The sequence below is a fragment of the Megascapheus bottae genome, chromosome 23 (genome assembly GCF_031878675.1).
Source record: "Megascapheus bottae isolate mThoBot1 chromosome 23, mThoBot2.hap1, whole genome shotgun sequence".
NCBI classification, from domain to species: Eukaryota; Metazoa; Chordata; class Mammalia; order Rodentia; family Geomyidae; genus Megascapheus; species Megascapheus bottae.
In genome coordinates this window covers 19,531,359-19,550,515 of record NC_143531.1, presented here as the reverse complement: position 1 = coordinate 19,550,515, position 19,157 = coordinate 19,531,359, and the positions used below count along the sequence as shown (strand labels likewise).

Sequence of the window (19,157 nt, the reverse complement as noted above, 5' to 3'; positions counted from 1 at the left end):
AACATAAAATGTAAATCCAGAGCCAGGCACCAGTGGTTCATACCTATAGTCCTAGCTCCTGATTTCAAGAGGCTGAAATCAGAAAATCTCTGTTCAAAGCAAGTCCAGGTAGGAAAGTCTGTGGGTTTCTTATCTCCAATTAACCATCAGAAAAATAGAAATGGCGCTGTGACTCAATGTGGTAGAGCACTAGCCTTACGCTGAAGAATTCAGGGACAGAACACAAGCCCAGAGTTCAAGCCCCACAACTGACAAAAGCAAAAAAAGTAAATCCCAGGATGTGGATAAGGGAAGAATTGCAAAACAAAAACAAAAACAAAAACAAAAACCTGAATCATATTACAGTATTTTCCAGCAATATTGGGAGTAAACCATTAATGCCTTTCTTCAAATTGGGTGGGCAATCTGTAATGATGAAACTTTTGTTCCCTAGAAAATATATTCTTGTGCTAATAATAGGGTTCCCATCGCTCCTTACCTCTTCCTCTGGCCCTGTGCTCACTCCTTCTCCATCTCCCTTCCTCCCTTCCTCCTTCTGATTTTGTTTTATTATATTGTAATGTCTCAATGAACCATACTGAATATTGCCAAAGGTCTGGTTGGAAAGGAAGAAAGGAAATTGGAGGACCACACTGTTTTGTCAGGACGACCTGACAGCTGGACACTGAGGAAATGGGCTTGTGTTTGAAGAGTTGATGTCTACCATTTTTAACTGATTGGACTCAGTAAGTGAGAAAGGAGAGGAGGTGATAAATCACAACTAACCTAGGCACTCAGTTAAATATATGTATAAATTCCCCAAGCCTTCCTCTTCTCTCCTACATTGAGTAATCAGAGCAGCCCCCTTGCCAAGTCTGAAAAATTAGAATAAGAAAGCCACACTCTCCTGACAAAGGAGAATGTCTTTAGCCCATTAATCTAAATATTTTATCACACTGGTTGAAGAACAATTGGAAAGCGTCCAGTAAAAGCATTGGAGTCATGTTTCAGCCTAGATTAGTCAGCCCTTCCATTCCTTTTGCTTTGTAAATCTCCAGATCATATTATTATATTGTACAGTACAGGGCTCACTCTAGCCAAAGCTATGTGAAATTGACTAGGCCAAAAACATTTGAAATCCAAGTTACATGTACATATACTATACTATGTTCCAACTTAAAATATCTTCTAAACACAATGTTCCGATTTTGTTTACTACATGGATGCAGTTGTAATGTTATAGTAATGATTTTTATGTTAGCTTGTTGTCATTTATTTTTAAAATTAACTACATCTATTCTTTATTCTGATATTCTTAATTTTAATGGGGTTACAGTTTCTAATTTTTTAATAGGGTGATAGTTACATTTATGAGGTGGTGAGTACTTTACTTCTTGAACATTGTTACCCTTTCCCATGATTCTCTCCCACTTTCTCTCCCTTCTTTCCAGTTGTAAAGTTCATTTCCAACAACCATTGCTTAACAGTGTAACCACTGGTTCACCCTCTGTTGTTGGTCACTTCATCTTGTTTGTCCCCTTCTCTTCCCCGATTCACATAAACAAATAGATGTTCATGTATACAGCATACCAGGTACCAAACACAGATTCAGCAACAACTGGGGATAAAGCATAAGGGAAAAAAACTGAGTAAACTAATAACTTCACATAGTGTGTTGAAAACAACTACACGGATAAATCTCTTGTTTCCTATCCTGTAGTTCTATTTCACTTAGGCTTATCCATATGGCCATATGCACATAGGAGCTATTGCACTCCTCTACTAGGAGAATTCTAGATACATACTAACTATTACAAATGAGGGAAACCATGGGGCCTATGTTCCTTTGGGTCTGGCATTTATTGTCCTTTTACCTAGAACCTATTCAATTTCTATATAGCCCCTCATCCTGCCCATGGAAGGCAGTGTATTTGTTCCTCATTGGAGAGACTACAGATAAATCCATTATCATATTTAACAAATTAATCCATACAACATTCTCAAGTTGGTCTTTTTTTTCACTGTGGTATTGGGTAATGTCAAATCTGCCCTTTGCCTATTAAATTTTGTGTTAGACAGATCAATTTCTTTTTAACAGTCACTTTATAATCATGAACTTTGAGATCTGAACCTAAGCAGAACTGTGTAACAGAGAAAAATCCTACCTAAAAAAAAATTCTGAGAAAGTATGGGGACCCCTTGAGAGACTTGCCTACTTGGCTGCCTTTTATTCTCACACATTCTGATCAGATAAAAACACTATTTTCCAAACAGAGCTTTTTTTCAGAAATGCAGTAAGATGACTGGGCAAAGAATTCAGCAATCAACAGTGCTGTGAAATCCTCATTTCATCAGTGTGTGAAATATTCATTTAAGTCTGTGGTTTTGAACAACAGAGAGCCATGTGTTCTTGATTTCCAACTTCCTTGAATCAGCTTAATTGCGTCTGCATACTAATTAAGACTTGTATACATACGTCCCAATGCTTTTAAGCTGTTGATAGCTTATATAAAAATGTTACTCCATTTTCTTTAAAAGCATTTTAAGGCTGAGAGTTTGGCCTAGTGGTAGAGTGCTTGCCTAGCATGCATGATGACCCGGGTTCGATTCCTCAGTGCCACATACATTAAAAAAAAGTCGGAAATGGTGCTGAGGCTCAAGTGGAAGAGCTCTATCCTTGAGAAAGTCCAAGGACAGTGCTCAGGCCCTGAGCTCAAGCCAAGGAATGGCAAAAAAAAAAAAGCATTTTAATTATATTTGATTTTTTAGTGGTGATCCTTTTATAGGACTCTATATCATGTATTATGTTGTTTGTTTTTATGAAGCACTGTTTCATCTAGTTTTCCTATTTAATATTAATAAATATTAATAATAAAACATTTCATCTCTTTTAAACTAGATTAGTTATATGTATGCATTTTTATGCTCTATAGGTGTGTGCATGTCTATAATAATTAATTCATAATTTATTTTGCTATTTATTCCCATAATGCAACCTAGATTTTATTTTTTTCAGGTCATGGGCCTTGAACTCTGGGCCTGGGCACTGTCCCTGAGGTCTTCAGCTCAAGGCTACTGCCCTACCTCTTGAACCACAATGCTACTTCAGGTTTTCTAGTGGTTAATTGGAGATAAGTTTCAAGTTCTTTAGTTCCCTGGCTGGCTTTGAACCTGGATCCTCAGATATTAGCCTCCTGAGTAGCTGATTACAGGTGAGAGCCACCACACCCAGCATGCCTAGATTATATTTATGAAAGACTTTAAGAGGAAAATAAGTTGTAATCATTAAATTTGATGTACAGTGTGTAAAAATGAACTAAGTAATTTGAGGGTAAAGACAGAAAAGGTGAAATAGAAGTCAATGAGGGAAGGGGCGACTAAGCAAGAATTATTGTCCTCATAACCTGACTTATGGAATTGTAATCCTTGTACATCTAGTTAATAATAGTGATTAAAAAGGAATCTAAGCTGAGGCTGCTGGCTCACACCCATAATTCTAGCTGCTTAGAAGGCTGAGATGTGAGGATCACAGTCCGAAGCCAGCTTAGGCAGGAAAGTCTGTGAGATTATTATTTTGTTAAATTTAATGTAAAGGTGATGAATAGGGGGTTACAGTTACACAAGTAGGTAACGAGTACATTTCATTTTGGACACTACTAACCCCTCCCTCATTTTCTCCCGCTTCGCACTCCCCTTTCCCATGCGTGCCCCAAGTTACCAGGTTCATTTCCAGCACAGTGTCGAGTGAGTATCATTGCTGTTACCTCTAGTGAGCATCAGAGTTGATCCTTTATGCTGCTGTTTCTGTGATTCCCTTTCTGTTCTGTGAGATTCTTATCTCCAATTAATCAGGAAAAAGTTAGAAATGGAGCCTTGGCTCAAGTGGTAGAGTGCCAGCCTTGAGCAAAAGAAGCTCAGGGGTAGTGCCCACGCCCAGAATTCATACCCCAGGACTGGAAAGAGAAAAAGGGAGAGAAAGGAAGGAAGGAAGGAACGAAGGAAGAAAGGAAGGAAGGAAAGAATGCAGAGAGAGAGGGAGAAAGAAAGGGAGGGAGAGAAGGAAGTGCAGAGAAGCAGCCTGTAGACTTCCATTCACTGAAATATTTGATATTTGAGACAGTCATTTCATCTTACACAGATGATGGTATCCAAAGAGCTCGGTTACCAGTTTGCAGAGGTAGAGTGTGCCCTGCTTAGATCACCATAGAGGCTGAACTCTTTCTGAGCTTCTTGATATGACTTCTTGAGGGAGTTGCATAATTCACAGAGACCTTTGCGGTTCACTGCATTTCAGAAGAGTCGGATTAAGGTTCATTACTTGGCTCTGTTCAGCCTTAGGCCTTATTGATGTTGATAAGAGTTTTCTATCCAGAATAAAGGGACAGGTGAGCATTAGTTGATCAAGTTACATGAAAGCATTTTGGTATGAGAAAAGAAAATGACTGCCATAGAGCATCACTATGGATAGCTTATTCCTGCTGTCAACGCAATGGCCTTGCTCTGCCTATATTCTTGGTTCTCATGTATTTCTTCCTGCCATCTTCTGCTCTGTGGAACAGTAGCAAGCCATTATCAAGAGATAACATGATGTTTTACTCATCTAGTTTTGAAGTTATAGTACGGGTTTATTTTAGTATAATAGGATAAAGTAAAGAGAAATAGAAAAATGAGAGATATTTTCTGCTCAATCCTGAAATAGGAGATAAAGAGCCCTCTTTTCAGTAATCTTTCAGTAAAATCTTTTCAGTAAATTTCTTGGTGAATCAGCTTTTTTCCTTGGGACCCTAAGAATACTAAATGGTGTTTTCTGATTTTAACGTTTCATATTTGGTGTAGTTTAAGAGTAGATTACAGAGCACTGTTTCAAATGATTATGTGGTGTTATGTACTATTAAATATTCTATTAAATAAAATATATACTGTTCAGGTTGAATCTGTTTCAACTTTGATTTCTAATTGCATTGTTTAGAAAAACAAGTGAAACAGACCTAATGATTTCACTTAGGTTATAATTAAATTTAGACAAAGCAGAATAATAATTAGTTTGGCTCATTAAAAATAATTTATAGATTCTTTGAACAGTTGGTGTTATTAATAGCATTTCTGTAACAGATGCTTTCTTTGTAAGTTTTCACCCCCATACTGAAAATTAACATTGAAAAGTAATTAGCTTAATATTTTAAAAAATTATGATTTCTCATGCAGGCTAAAATTTTATGGCTTTAATAAATTTAGATTTAGTAAACATTTATTTAGTATAAGATATAAGTTAAAGAATTATATATAAAATATTTTAGAATTAAAAGTGGAAATGAACCCACATGTATTTGAGAAATTAATAGAATTTTCTCCATTTTATGGCAGAAAATTCAGAACTTGCCAAAGCATATGACATTAAAATAATAGTAATAAATACATTTATAATAAAATATCAGTAATATTTCAGGTTACATCAAAATAAAACACGATTATTACAAAATATCCTCTGTATAAAGACAACTAAGAAGTTATCTTTATAAAAGATCCTTTGGCACATAAAAATATCTCACTATTATTCAAATTATAGTATTTAAGCCAGATACCTACTGCTCATGCCTGTATGCCTAGCCATTCAAGAAACTGAAATCTGAGCATAATAGTTTGAAACCAACTAAAGCAGAAAAGGCTGTTAGACTCTTATTTCCAATTGATCACCAAAAAGATGGAAGTAGAGTTGTGGCTCAAGTGCTAGAGTGCCAGTCAAGCAAGAGACAGTTCCCAGGCCCTGAGTTCTAGCCCCAGGACTGATACAATAAAAAAATTAATAATTTTTTAAACAGTAAAAATATTTTCAAGTATTATTATGTCTAGATGCTATTTTCTTAATGCATCATGAAATGAAAAGGCGAATATGGTTGTTATATTTTTTTGTGGGTCATTGGGCTTGAACTCTGGGCCTGGGCGCTGTACCTGAGCTCTTCAGGTCAAGGCTACCACCTTACCCTTAAGCAAAGCCCCACTTCCCATTTTCTAGAGGTTAATTGGAGATAAGAATCTCAGGTCCTTTTGTATCCCGGCTGGCTTTGAACCTTGATTCTCAGATCTCACCCTCCTGAGTAACTAGAATTATAGGCATGAGCCACTGTGCCTGGCAAATATGTTTTTTTTTAATAAACAAGTATTAGAAGCTGTACCTAAATACCAAAATTTGTCAAGGCTCATGGCTTGAAGAGGTTTAAAAAAGAAAAAAAGTGGCCAAGCACCATGGCTCATGCCTATAATCCTAGCTACTCAGGAGGCTGAGATCTGAGGATCACAGTTCAAAGCCAGCCCTGCACTAAAGATGAAGAGACTCTTATCTCCAATTAATCACTAGAAAATGGGAAGTGGTGCTGTGGCTCCAGGGGTTGGGTGGTAGCCTTGAGCTGAAGAACTCAGGGACAGCGCCCAGGCCCAGAATTCAAGCCCCATGAGTGAAAATAAATAAATAAGTAAATAAATAAGAAAAATAAATAAATAAGAAAAAAGTGGCTGGGTACCCTTGGCTCTCAACTGTAATCCTAGCCATTCAGGAGGCTGAGATCTGAGGATCACCGTTCAAAGCCAGCTAGGGAAGAAAAATTCATGCAGTCCACCAGAAAATCTGAAGTGGTACTGAGGCACAAAGTGGTAGCCTTGAGGGGAACAACTCAGGGACAGCACCCAGCTCCTGAGTTCAAGCCCGATGAACAACAGAAAGAAAGAAAGAAAGAAAGAAAGAAAGAAAGAAAGAAAGAAAGAAAGAAAGCAAGCAGACAGACAGAAAGATCACTGAAACCAAGAAAAATTGCATGCATTTTGTAAGTCAATAAGAGTGAGAAGGTGTGGTTCTTGTGTTGATAACCAGATCCCCCAAACTTAAACTTGCATCAAAGAATTAGTGGGGAGAGGAAGGGGGTAGAAGGATGAAGAGGTAGAATTATATCCCATTACTGGATTTAACTACATTATCATGAGCACTGTGCTTCACAAAGGTTGGCATAGTCCATTATCTTTATGTCTTTGGCTGAATCTTTTAGGCACCCTTGACCTTACATTTCTGCTTTACAAATGTGAAAGACAAAGCAATGCTACTTCCTCCCTCAGACTCCTAAGTAGTTCAAGGGGCAAAAATCCCCACCTAGTGGTCAAGTGAGTGAGACTCATCACCCAGCTCTGGTTGAGGTCCTGCTCGTGAATTCTATCACATTAAGACTATAATACTCAGCCGTGGTGAAATAATGGCCAGTTGTTCCTTATAGTGATACCTGATGTTAGGTGCATCAAAGAATAAACACCATCATGAAGAAATAGTTTAATCAAACTCAGGAACAGTATTGGAGGAGTTTCTCTCTTATTGTTTTGTTTTTAAAGTAAGTTGTAAAACATGTTTTGAGTCCAGTCTTATAATCAATGTTAGGTAATTCCTCCATTAATATATAACATTTTACAGCCAAAGAAAAATACTGGCAATGAAATATCCTTGTATGTTCTCTACTGAAGTTTTCTTCAAAGTAAATTTCAGGTGTCAGAGTATGACTCTGTTCATTGTTGGTATGAAATTGAACATTGTTGGGCTAGGGCTCAAGTGCTGGCAAGTTCAAGGTCCTGAATTGAAAAATCAGTCTTGCCAAAAATAAATAAGCAATTAAGTAAGTGGGCACGTTTTCAACTAGGACTGATCCTTTTATAATCTGAAATAATTCCAATCTTATAGCATATCAGAGTACTTTATGAATAAAATTCCTTAAGTATTAGATAGGCATAACTTCCTATTTTCGTTAAAGTTATGAAGTACAGATCATGCACACATTGTGTTTATGAATTGATAAGCAGATACTGTATAAAATAAATCAACTTTTAAGGATGAGATTCCATTCTTCCACCAACTTTTACTCTTAGTGCTTTTTAGTTTTTTTTCACTTAGAAAAAAGAGAAGTGTTTCTTAGAAAAGGGATTATTTTTTCTTAAAAGATGCTACATATGCGTGCTGTAGCAATAGCTTTATGGCCCTTACTAAAGCATGAAGAAATTATTAGAAAATATACAATGAACCTGAATGGATACATGGGAAAGGTAATTTCCATTAAATTAAAATTTTACATATATTACTAAATGAAAAACTAAAAATTTCTTGTTTTTAGTATTTTAGCAGTTGTTTATAAAGTTCAAGAGCCATAGTAATCCTTTAAAAACAGATACTAATTTTCAAATCAGATACTAATTGCTTGTGAAAAAATTACACAGTCGACTGAAAATGCATTTAAATATTTTTTTTTCACTTATGGGCTTTGTAGTAGTTTTGATAATTAATTGCTCCGTAAGTCTTTAAATTGATTGTTGACTCTTGTCAAAAAGGACGAGCTCTTCCACCCTCTGCTGATCGGTATTTGCAACTACAGGTTTTGTTTTGTTTTAATTTGGTTCTCTTAGTAAAGAGGAATGTAAAGGCAAAACCAGTTGTTTTAATATATAGTAAATAAATGGACTATCACATATCTATATCTCTAAAGCATATATTCTGCATGCATTCTGCTGACTTAAAATAAGCAAAATATAAACTGACATGGCTCATTAACTTATGTTGCCATGAAATAAACACTTAACATGACATCAACTTATTTTAAGTCCTTTGAAAAACTAACTTAACAGTTTATAAAAATGAGTACATGTTCTGTCAGTGAGGGAGGGTAAGAAGGGGACCTAGGGAAGAGGACGGGTTAAAAATACCGTCATAATTGTCCATGTACATATGTGAAAATGGAACCAAGTAATTTGAGGGGAGTTGGAAGAGATGAGGAGTAGGATGAAAGAGCTGACACTAGGCCAGGAGTTTGGCCTAGTGGTAGAGTGCTTGCCTAGGATGCATGAAAACCCAGGTTCAATTCCTTGGTACCACATACATAGAAAAGGCCAGAAGTGGTACTTAGGCTCAAGTGGTAGAGTGCTAACTTTGAGGAAAAAGCCCAAGGACAGTGCTCAGGCCCTGAGTTCAAGCCCCAGGACTGGCAAAAAAGAAAAAAGAAAACAAGAAAAAAAGAACTGATACTGATGATCAGCTGACATGTGGAACTGAAATCCCTTTGTGTTACTACTTAAACAAAAATGTAATGCCAATCATATGATAAATCAGACAATCCTGAAGCAACAAGAAGCCATATGTGAAAGTGGGACTGAACTGATACCATACCAGCCTTGAGTGAAAACTAATTTCACACAAGGCCTTGGGTTCAAGTAGCCCCAATACTGGCTCAAAGGTAGTGATAATTTTCTAAAACGACGTTTGCAATGTGTACTCCTTCATGAGTATCTAAAAGTACTATTTTATTTACAAAACATAACAAAATTGTCAAGTTTTTGAACAGCACCTTCTTGCTTTTTCTTGCTCTTTAACCAGTAGGAAATCAGTTGGTGAGGCCCAAAGTGATTGACATGTACATTTCCGTGCATTTCCTGGTCAAGGTTTTGGCTCTCTTTTATCCCTTTCCTGATTTGTTTCTCACTCCTGAGAGAAGGTTTTCCATATGGCTTGACGACTAATGGGTTTGAGTATCTTTCCTTGTATTCATAGGTAATATGTGTTTCTTGTGAATGAGGTTTGTTCGTATTCTTTGACCATCTGTTTTATTTCTGACTTATGTTCAGGAATTCTTTATATAACTCGGGTTTCAGTTCTTTGCTGGTGGTGTGGATTTCTGGTATACTTTCCTAATTCTTTAAGGTAAGCCTTCATAGGACTGAATGCCTTTGGGGAACCAGCAGCCAGCCTTGGCCCCAGGTGTCAATTAGTGTTCTGACTTCCCTAGGGAACGAGTCAACAGCTTGTCTCCAGTTCTCCATGATGTCCTTGCTTACCTGCTTGCTGTGCAGGTCCTCACTCATGCTCCGCTCTTACTCTGTTTCTTTCTCAGCTTGCATGAGTGAACCTGAAATACATTGCTCACATAAGAATGCCTCACTCGTATTATGCACCCGAGAAACCCAGTTTATATCACCATGAAAACATTTTAAATAAATATTTCAAACTATACTAATTCTTTAAAGTAAGATATGGCGATAAAGAATTAAACTATTTTTATTAACGAGCCTGTTTTCAGATATGTACTTTCCTCTCCAAATCTGCGAAATTAATTGTATTACTCAAAACCAGACATTAACATAACTTAACAGACTTAAGAAATCCACGTTTCTAGAATTGTGCTCTGAATATTGAAAATACTGTCAGTTCCTTTCCCCTCATCAGAAACACTGTGTTGACGGCAAACACAGTGATGGACAGTTCTTCAATCATGTAGAGTCAAGAAAGAGAGAGATCAATGTAGTCAAATATTTAGGGTCAAAAGCAAGGCATGGTTTAATGAAATTATAGGTTGAACATGCCTAATCTGAAAGTCCCAGATGCTCCAGTATCTATAAATTTTTCAGGACTGACTGTCATACATCTTACCTTATGTGGCCGACAGGTCACAGTCAAAATTCAGGGACAATGAAAAGCCTGCATGGATTACCCCTAGGCGACATATAACAGATGCATATAAAGGAATGATGACTTTCATGTTGAGAATTACGTGCCACTCCGACCTGTTTTCTTATTTATTAACATATATTCCAAAATGTAGAAAATACCCTTCCTTCCTTCCTTCCTTCCTTCCTTCCTTCCTTCCTTCCTTCCTTCCTTCCTTCCTTCCTTCCTCTCTTTGTCTCTTTCTGCATTTCTCCCTTTCTCCCTGCCTTCCTGCTTCCCTCCCTTCCTTCCTTCCTTCTTCCTTTTGTATTCTACTTATATTGTCTAATTGGGACAAATGAAGAATGAAGATCATATGCGGCCAAGATCTCATTTATTTCTAAATGCATACCACAACTCTACCCTCCATTGAATCAACTAAATGAAATGCAGTTAGAACAATTTCTTTCAAGTATCGCCTCCTCTTCTACTGTAATTGTTCCTGTTATGTAAAAAGTTTGTACTGCCCTTTTACTCTAAGATGAATTTATATAAATTGAATGGTGCCATCTGTCTTTGTTTTCATGTCATCTTTAGGGTCAATCTAATTTTTAGGGGGATCACCTCAAAACAGACACTTCTTACGTCAGCAGTTTCTTGGATCTTTATAGCCTTATTTGTTGATAACAGAGGGGCATTCTACTATGGCTCAGATTTGCACAGGTCTAGTAATTCTGTTAGTAGATCAGGCCTGGGGATGATTTCTGCTTCCTTCTTGCTTGGGCTGGTGCTATGGCTCTGTTCCCTGGGACAGATCATTTGCTCGAGCCTACTCAGTCATCCTTTAACACACCACACACTCTCCTCACTGACCCCGCTGGCACAAGCATCCCTTACCAGGCTTGTGGGAGCGATTTATCTTAAAAAAAAAATGCCTCCATTATTTTCCTGTCCATTCAAGGGAGAAGGATAAAGGATTTGAGTTCTAAATTTGAATGCACATGAAAACCCAAGTCAAAGAAATTCTAGGTATAAATGGTATTTCTCTGGCATGGACAGGTGTGACCCAAGACTTTGGCACAGGTAAATCACATTTCCATCGGACACTTGACATAATGAGATGAAGTTGATTGGGCATTTTTTTTACTATTTAATATTTTTGAATCTAAGCAAAATATAAACTTAGAAGAGCATAATAGTGAGCTCGCTTTACTCTTATGTCATTAAAAAATAAAGTATGCAGAAGAAAATAATGCACCTGGAAATTTACAGTTGTCTAGGTCCTGAGCCTTTGTAAGGATCAGAGAAAATTACAATCTGTAGATGTTTTACATTTCTGTTGCTTACTCTTTTTCAGTGGGAAGTAAGAGTTAGTAATAAAATGAACAGTGAAATCCTTAATGGTTTTTGTCTTCAATAGATTTTTTTTTTGCCAGTCCTGGGCTTGAGCTCAGGGCCTGAGCACTGTCCTTGGACTTTCTCAAGGCTAAAGGCTCTACCACGTGAGCTTCAGCACCACTTCCGGTTTTTTCTATTTATGTGGTACCGAGGAATCGAACCCAGGTCTTCCTGCATGCTAGGCAAGCACTCTCCTACTAGGCCAAACTCCCAGCCTCTTCAATAGATTTTTATACCTACTTTAGGTGAGACCACTCAACATGAACATGTCTTTTAGAATCTATGCTTTTATTTAAAGAAATCAAGACATGAGTCTTAAATCTCTAATAAACTACCAAAAAGATGTTAAAAAGTCAGGTATGATGTAATGGCTCAAGTGATAGAATGCTAGCTTTGAATGAAAGAAGCTCAGGGACAGCTCCTTGGCCCTGAGGTCTAGCCCTAGGATGGGTACCAAAATGAAAGAAAGGGGAAGCAGATGAGGGAGAAGAAGTAAAAGAAGGAGGATGAGGAGAAAGAGGAGGAAGAGGAGGAGGAGAAAGAGGATGAGAAGGAGGAGGAAGAGGAGGAGAAGAAAAAGAAAATCAGAACAAACATGAGTGGAAAATGTTTTATGTACACACAGTGGAAGTCTTGATGTTTAAGTACTTGAGAGAGTACACATAGGAATTTTTCTGAAAAATTTCCTTAAACTGCTAAATACTTGCTAAGGAGATACAGAACTGTGTTATTCCTTCATTTTTTACTACTGGTTCCAATGCAATAAGTGTTTTTAAAAGATACTAAGAAATATTTCAATATTCATAAGTTTTGAAGAGATTTGGTGAATATTTTACTGTTATGCACCGAATACCACAGGTTTCTAAGCAGCTGAAAGTTCTGCTTGATAATGTTCGGTTTAGGACCAATTCCTTCAGTAGGCATGTATTAAATGGAAGTAAATGTAACATATGAAAGAAAATAAAACCATAGCTGAGAAGAATGTTAATTAAAACACTTAAAAAAAGCAACTCATAAAAATGTGTTATTCGTTGGATATAATTTGGAAAATCTAAGCTGTGAGTTCAATGATCCAACAACTACAGTGTCTGCATTTTAAGTTTTCATCACTTACAGCCTTTTAAGAATTTTGAAGTGTTTTGGAATTGAGATCACATGTAGTTTAATTTTAACTCAATTTCATGTGGAGAAGAGTGTCTTCTTGCTCACTGTGGGCACAAGTGTGAATTAGTACAGCCAATATGGAGAACAATAATGGAAACTCCTCATAAAATTGAAAATAGAATTAGCACACCGTCTAGTAATTCCAGTTTGGTTTATATCCAAGGAAACTGCAATCTGTATGCCAAAGAAGTATCTTCTACTGAAGATTCATTGTAGCATTCCTCACAATTGCCAAGGTAGAAAACCCAAACTCCTACCAGCACCAGAATGGATTGCTGTTTAGTTTTAACGATTCAAATTCTGTCTTTTGTAACAAGGTAGATGAACCTGAACATTCTACTCAATGGAATAAGCCAGCACAGAAAGATAAATCACACTTTGAGGTAGACTGTAATGAGGTCAAACTTGAAGATGAAGACAGCATACAGATTGGCTGTGTAATGTCTTTGCTTGAATCCTAGCGGGGCCTCCTGTAGTGACAAGTCTGGCTGGCTTCTTGGCCCCAGTGAAATTCGGTGTATGCTGGCCTTTTCTTAGGGCATGCTTAATTTCTACTTCTTGCTCTACTTCTCATTAGCTAGCAATGCTAGGCAATGCATTTTTCTTTTTGCTATAAAATACGCCCAGTCTTATGGCCTATTTGTAGATCTATAAGCAATAAAGGAGAGTGTGTGGGAAGCACTTGGAATTGCAAAGTCGGTCCATTCTGGGGAGGACATGCATGTGGTTCCTACATTGTCCATGATTCTGAGCACATATGCTTACTTCTCTCAAAATTACCAATGGAGTTCGACTGGGCTGAAGCCATTTCAACTCATACCTGTGGCTGACTTGTGGGCAGGGTTATAAACCTACACTCTACCCTTTGTGAGTTCCTGTTGGAAGATCGCTAAGTGTTCTAAGTTAAATCCAAGGACAAGAATTGGTCCCAATTGGCTTTTCTTTAAGTGGCAATTTCTATTCCTGAGCATACTGGAGTCTGGGCAGTGATTAGCTTTAAGTTCACGCTAGCCACTTGTCAGAAAGCATGGCTGTGCTCTCTACCCAGGGCAGGGCTGGCACACTTTTCCACATGATGGTTATATGTTCTTTTGAACATATAACAGCATAGATCTGACAGCTAAGCAACTGATTAAAGTGACACCAGCAGTTCTGTGTAGCAAGGCTGGAAGTTACAATGATCTCCTGTCTGTCCACCTCACGGTCTTTCCAACAGATGACTTTGGGAAATCGAATTCCTGGTAAGACTGCCTACAGAATTGTTGGTTTATTTCCTCTTGAGAAATCCAAGAAAGTCTCAACAATCCCAGCCTCGTTCTGGTTTATTTCAGCACCCATCTCATTCTCTGCCAGGGACTGAGGGGCAATGTGTTTTCTGTCACCAAGTTTTCCCCTGCATTGCATTCTATTCACCTGTCCTCTTTGTGTGTCTGTGGACTTTTCTCAGGCCGCGAAGTTGGCTGTCACCACGCGAGCTGGCGAGTCCCAATGGGGGACTCGGGGTCCCGACGCTCTACGCTGGTTTCCCGGCTGCCCATCTTCCGAAAGAGCATTGGCCGGAGACAGGATTCCCTACCATCTTCCCCTTCCTCCAGTCACACGGCGGCTGCTGCTGCGCACAGTTGCTCTCCCACCAGCACCAACTCCAGCTCAGGGAGCACAGGCAAACGCAAGAGCATCTTCCGGGCCCCTTCCATCAGCTTCCATCACAAGAAGGCCAGCGAGCCCAAGCCCGAGCCCGCGGGCCACAGCCTCACCATCGCCGCCAATGGCGCTCAGCCCAGCCACGCGCAGAAGCCTGCTGGGGAAGACCTCGTCCACGCCAGGGGAAGACACACCGTGGGCTTCAGCAGTTCTCGCAGTAAGAAGATCACCAGATCGCTGACGGAGGACTTCGAAAGGGAGAAGGAGCCGTCCAGCAATAAGAATGTCTTCATCCATTGCCTCAGTGCTGGCAGAAGCGAGGGCGACGACTCGGGGTTCACAGAGGATCCCACGCACCGTTCCGGGAAACACTCCACCAGGAAACTGCTCCCCAAGTCCTTCTCCTCCCACCACAAGTTCTCCAAGCCTGGACCCCAGAATCCACCCATCGCCTCAGCCCCCAAGGCCGACTTCTCCCTGGAAATCGCACAAGCCCAAGCCCAAGAGCCTGGGTGGGCCAAGGCCTCCCCATCTTGCTCTGGAAGCCCTCCGGCCTCTCCTCTGCTTTCTGCCGATCTGACCACGGCCCAGACCCCTTCCGAGTTCTGCGCCCTGACGGAAGATTCCGTGTCGGAAGCCGATGCGTTTCCTAAGAGTGGAAGCGTGGCTTCACACTCGGACCACTGTGGTCCCAGTGATTCTACCTCTCACTTCTCCCCCAGTCCTGCTGCTGCTGCTGCCCCCAGGGTCCCCCTGGACCCGAAAGACGCCACGCCCTGCTCTGTCCTGTCTCCCGGGAAGTCCAGGGTAGAAGGCCAAGGTCACAGGGACTGTCACCCCTTCCCAGACATCTCTGCTGCTATTCAGAAAGAAGTGTTACTGCCAGCTGCTGGCCCACCCATGCAGGAGGGGAGACACCCAGAGCCTTCCCCTCGGGGAAGGGAAGAAAGCCTGGCTGTACTCAATGGGGAAGCACAGCTGAGGGCCAACGCCCCAAAGATCCTGGGCTGGTGTGACCCACATAAAGCGACAGCAGAACGAGTGAAAGGCTTCCATCCCGTCTCAGATTCCAGGAGCATACCCACTTCTGGCGATTATCGAACGCCTAACCGAATGCCCCCTGGGTGTAAGGAAAATTCTGCTAAAGGTACGCTGTAGTGTCTCATGGGAATTCATTTCCAGTACGTTTTGGTTTTTTTAAATGGTCTCAAACTCACAAATGCAAAATAGATTTTTTCCTTTGGTTTTTCGTTCTTCCTTTTCTATGTTATTCGTTTTGTCTTCTATTTTGAAAAACGTTTCAAATGCTTCCCTTGTTTGCTTTTTCAACTTATCCTCAATTATGTTATACCAGAAAGTTTGTTTCTGGAATTCATGATTCTTAGTTGTGTACCTTAGTTTCTGACTAAGAAAGTGGGGGAAAAATGGGTTCTCATAGCGTGGATGCTTTGTCTAAAATAAGGACTATCTTTTTCAGAGTTGATTACGCAAGTATTAATAGTCTCTAATTTTAAAAAATGGATATACTCTAGCCAACACCTTTATAAAAGAAATTCATGTAATTTAAGTTCCATTCTATGTGAACAAAGCTTTTGACTGTTCGCTAGGCTTCATGATTCACATAAATCATAGATCCAAAAGAATTTGCAAGCTTTAAAACACAGTCCTTGGAGCCTGGAGATTCTGGCTCAATCCGTACTTGGCTTAAACATTAACTAGCTGTGTAACCTTGGTAACCGTCTCTTTGCTTTACAATATTGGCTCTCTCTTCCCTCCCTCCCTCTCTCTCTGTTTATCTCTGAAAGTTGAAAAAATGGATGGAGACAGACAAAACATAGAGAGATAGGAGGGAAGGAGGGAGGGAGGGAGGGAGGGAAGAGAGAGAGAGAGAGAGAGAGAGAGAGAGAGAGAGAGAGAGAGAGAGAGAGAGAGAGAGAGAGAGAGAGTCTGGTTCCTGAAAACTATTATTTAATGTAAGATTCAATTTAAGAAAGTTATTGAATATATGCCATCTACTGGACTATTATAGAAAATGTTTTTATTACTGTGTTATTACTACTATGTAAAACTTTCCTAATATTGAGAAAATGGCCATTTTGTCCCTGGAACCAGACTGTGTCCTTTAGCTGCATTACTAAAAAATGTTTGAAGTTGCTGTTGTGAGCTATTTAGTCAGACATCAGTGGCTGCAATCTTAGTTATTTAGGAGATTCAGATTACAGGATTGAGGTTCAAAATCAGCTTGGGTAGAAAAAGTCCATGAGACCGTCTCCAACTAACCAGCCAAAATGTCAGACTGGAAGCAATGGCTTAGTATGCAGAGTGCCAGCTGTGAGTAAAAGAATTGAGGAGCAGGAAGCCCTCAGTTCAAGGCCCTGTACATTCACTCATGTGCCAGCTGTGGGGTAGAGCTATGGAGAAACAGGTGGCAGTGGACAGAGGCAGGAGAGGGGCTTGGAGTAGATTAATAGATAGTGGTCCAGAATGTTAGCAAAGGAAGGCTGAGCTGTGCCCAGATTCTATGGAGAGGATGAGGCACCTAAGAAGCAGTGACTCCTAGGAAAATGTCTACTTTTCCCTCGTGAAAGGCCTGTTTAAACACTCGCGTGCATTTGTGTCTCTGCACAGTTCTAGCCAGTAGCCTGAGTCCACACCGCGAGGGGAGGTTCATGGAGCGCAGACTGCGATCCTCCTCGGAAGGAACCGCGGAAGGGAGCAGAACGATTTTGAAGCCCAAAGATGGAAAGGCGGAGGAAGCCAACAGCTTAAGGAAGCAAAGGGCAAGCTCCTCTTCCTCCAAGATGAACAGTCTGGTAAGAACACACTCACGTCTGCACATACTGAGCTGTGCACAGCCGCCACCCTCTCTTCTGCAAGGCGAGCACACGCTGAAGGATAAACATGCATTGTTGGAGGGGAAGTGGGCCTCCGTGGTTGGTGGCAGAGCTGAGACAGGCTAATAGCTTTAGTGCATAGGCTCAGGGACGAGGCCAGACAGGCAAAGCCTGAGAGCTTCCCTAGTCCCGTCTTTCTTGCTTCCATGGAAGATGACTGGTCTCTGTTTTAGAGACCAGCCACAAGGTAGGAAAGTTCTCCCGAAGATATCCTTTGCTCTCATTATTTCATCCAGTTGCTCCAGGCTGTGATCCCTTCTGAACAGCTCTCTATGTAAGTTCCAGGATGCCATTTCCACCTTGGCAACTTGGGTGGCCCTGTCTGGGCTTGTCCCCCCTGCTTTCCTCCCTCCTTCCCGTGTGGGTGGGTGCAGTGGGTGTGTGTAGGGGGGGAGGCTTTTTTTTAATGATTAATTGGAGATAAGAGTCTCATGGTCTTTATTGCTGGGATTGGCTACCAACCATTACTCTTATACCTCAACTTCCTGGAGAGATCGGATTACAGACATCAGCCACTTTAGCCAAATATTGAACTTCCATTATTTATCCGTGCTTGATTCTTTAACATCTGTCTTCTTCCATATTCTCTTCTTTTCTATCTGAAATGTTTTTCTTACCATTTGACTTAAGTAATTTTCCATGTAGCATCACGAAATCACTCTCAGATCCACTTTTAATTTAGAACTTAGTAACACAGGAAGTTTATGGAGGCCTTTAAAACCTTTACATTAATAAGCATTTCTGCAGTGTGGCAGAGCGGCCACAAGATGGCAGGGTAACACCATTGCTGTGCTCTTGTTTACTGGATTTACAGACAGATGATACTTATCTAGCAAACACCAGTGCACTGGAATTTTCTTTAGGACTTTAGGATATTGCAACTTATATATCATCCTTCAATTATTTTACTATTTGTTGTTTATGATGCATAAAGTGTATTTGTCAAGTACAGTAGCACAAAGAAGACTGCTTTGGGTGGTTTTAGTTGAACGTGAACCAGGTGGCTTAATGTATTTAAGAAATTGTAGCTTTATGTATGGAAAATGATGTCTTTTTATTTTGCCAGTCCTGGGGCTTGAACTCAGGGCCTGAGAACGGTGCTTGGGCTTTCCCATGGCTAGAGCTCTACCACTTGAGCCACAGCACCACTTCCAGCTTTTTCTGTGTATGTGGTAACCCAGGTCTTCATGCATGGTAAGCAAGCATGCTACCCCTAGGCCCCCCTCCCAGCCCAGGTTGGTGTATTTTCTGTAGCTCTCCTCCAAAATTCAACCACTCCTCTGTATTAGAATGACATATATGTATGTGTGTTTATATCTATAGATATGTAGCTATATATCTTGGGGACAGATCCACATGTTCACATATAACTTCACAGGTTGTGTGCAGAAAATAATAAGATAAAAATAGGACACTCTCCAAGAGAATTAATGCTTTGATAAAACAATGGCATGACATGTTGTTGGCCTGGTTGCCTCATTCTTAATATTGGGACATATTTCCTTAATATTAGTCTCAAACCTTTTACAAATATTATTGTATGCTATGTTAAAGATATGACTACACTATATGTAGTTATGTAATTATTGCATATAACATCTAGGTTATGATGAGAAAGAGTGCTGATGGCTTTCTTT

The 19,157-nt window shown here is 39.9% G+C and overlaps 1 protein-coding gene across 1 annotated transcript in view; it reads left to right on the top strand.

Moving 5' to 3' along the window:
* Ccser1 (coiled-coil serine rich protein 1) overlaps window positions 1-19,157 on the top strand; it is a 373,946-nt gene that overhangs the window by 71,203 nt on the left and 283,586 nt on the right. Inside the window, exons 2-3 of the mRNA XM_090356800.1 lie at window positions 14,430-15,773; window positions 17,255-17,439. Coding sequence (XP_090212926.1) covers window positions 14,471-15,773; window positions 17,255-17,439 — 1,488 coding nt within the window. The 5' untranslated portion in view covers window positions 14,430-14,470. The remainder of the gene's footprint in view (window positions 1-14,429; window positions 15,774-17,254; window positions 17,440-19,157) is intronic.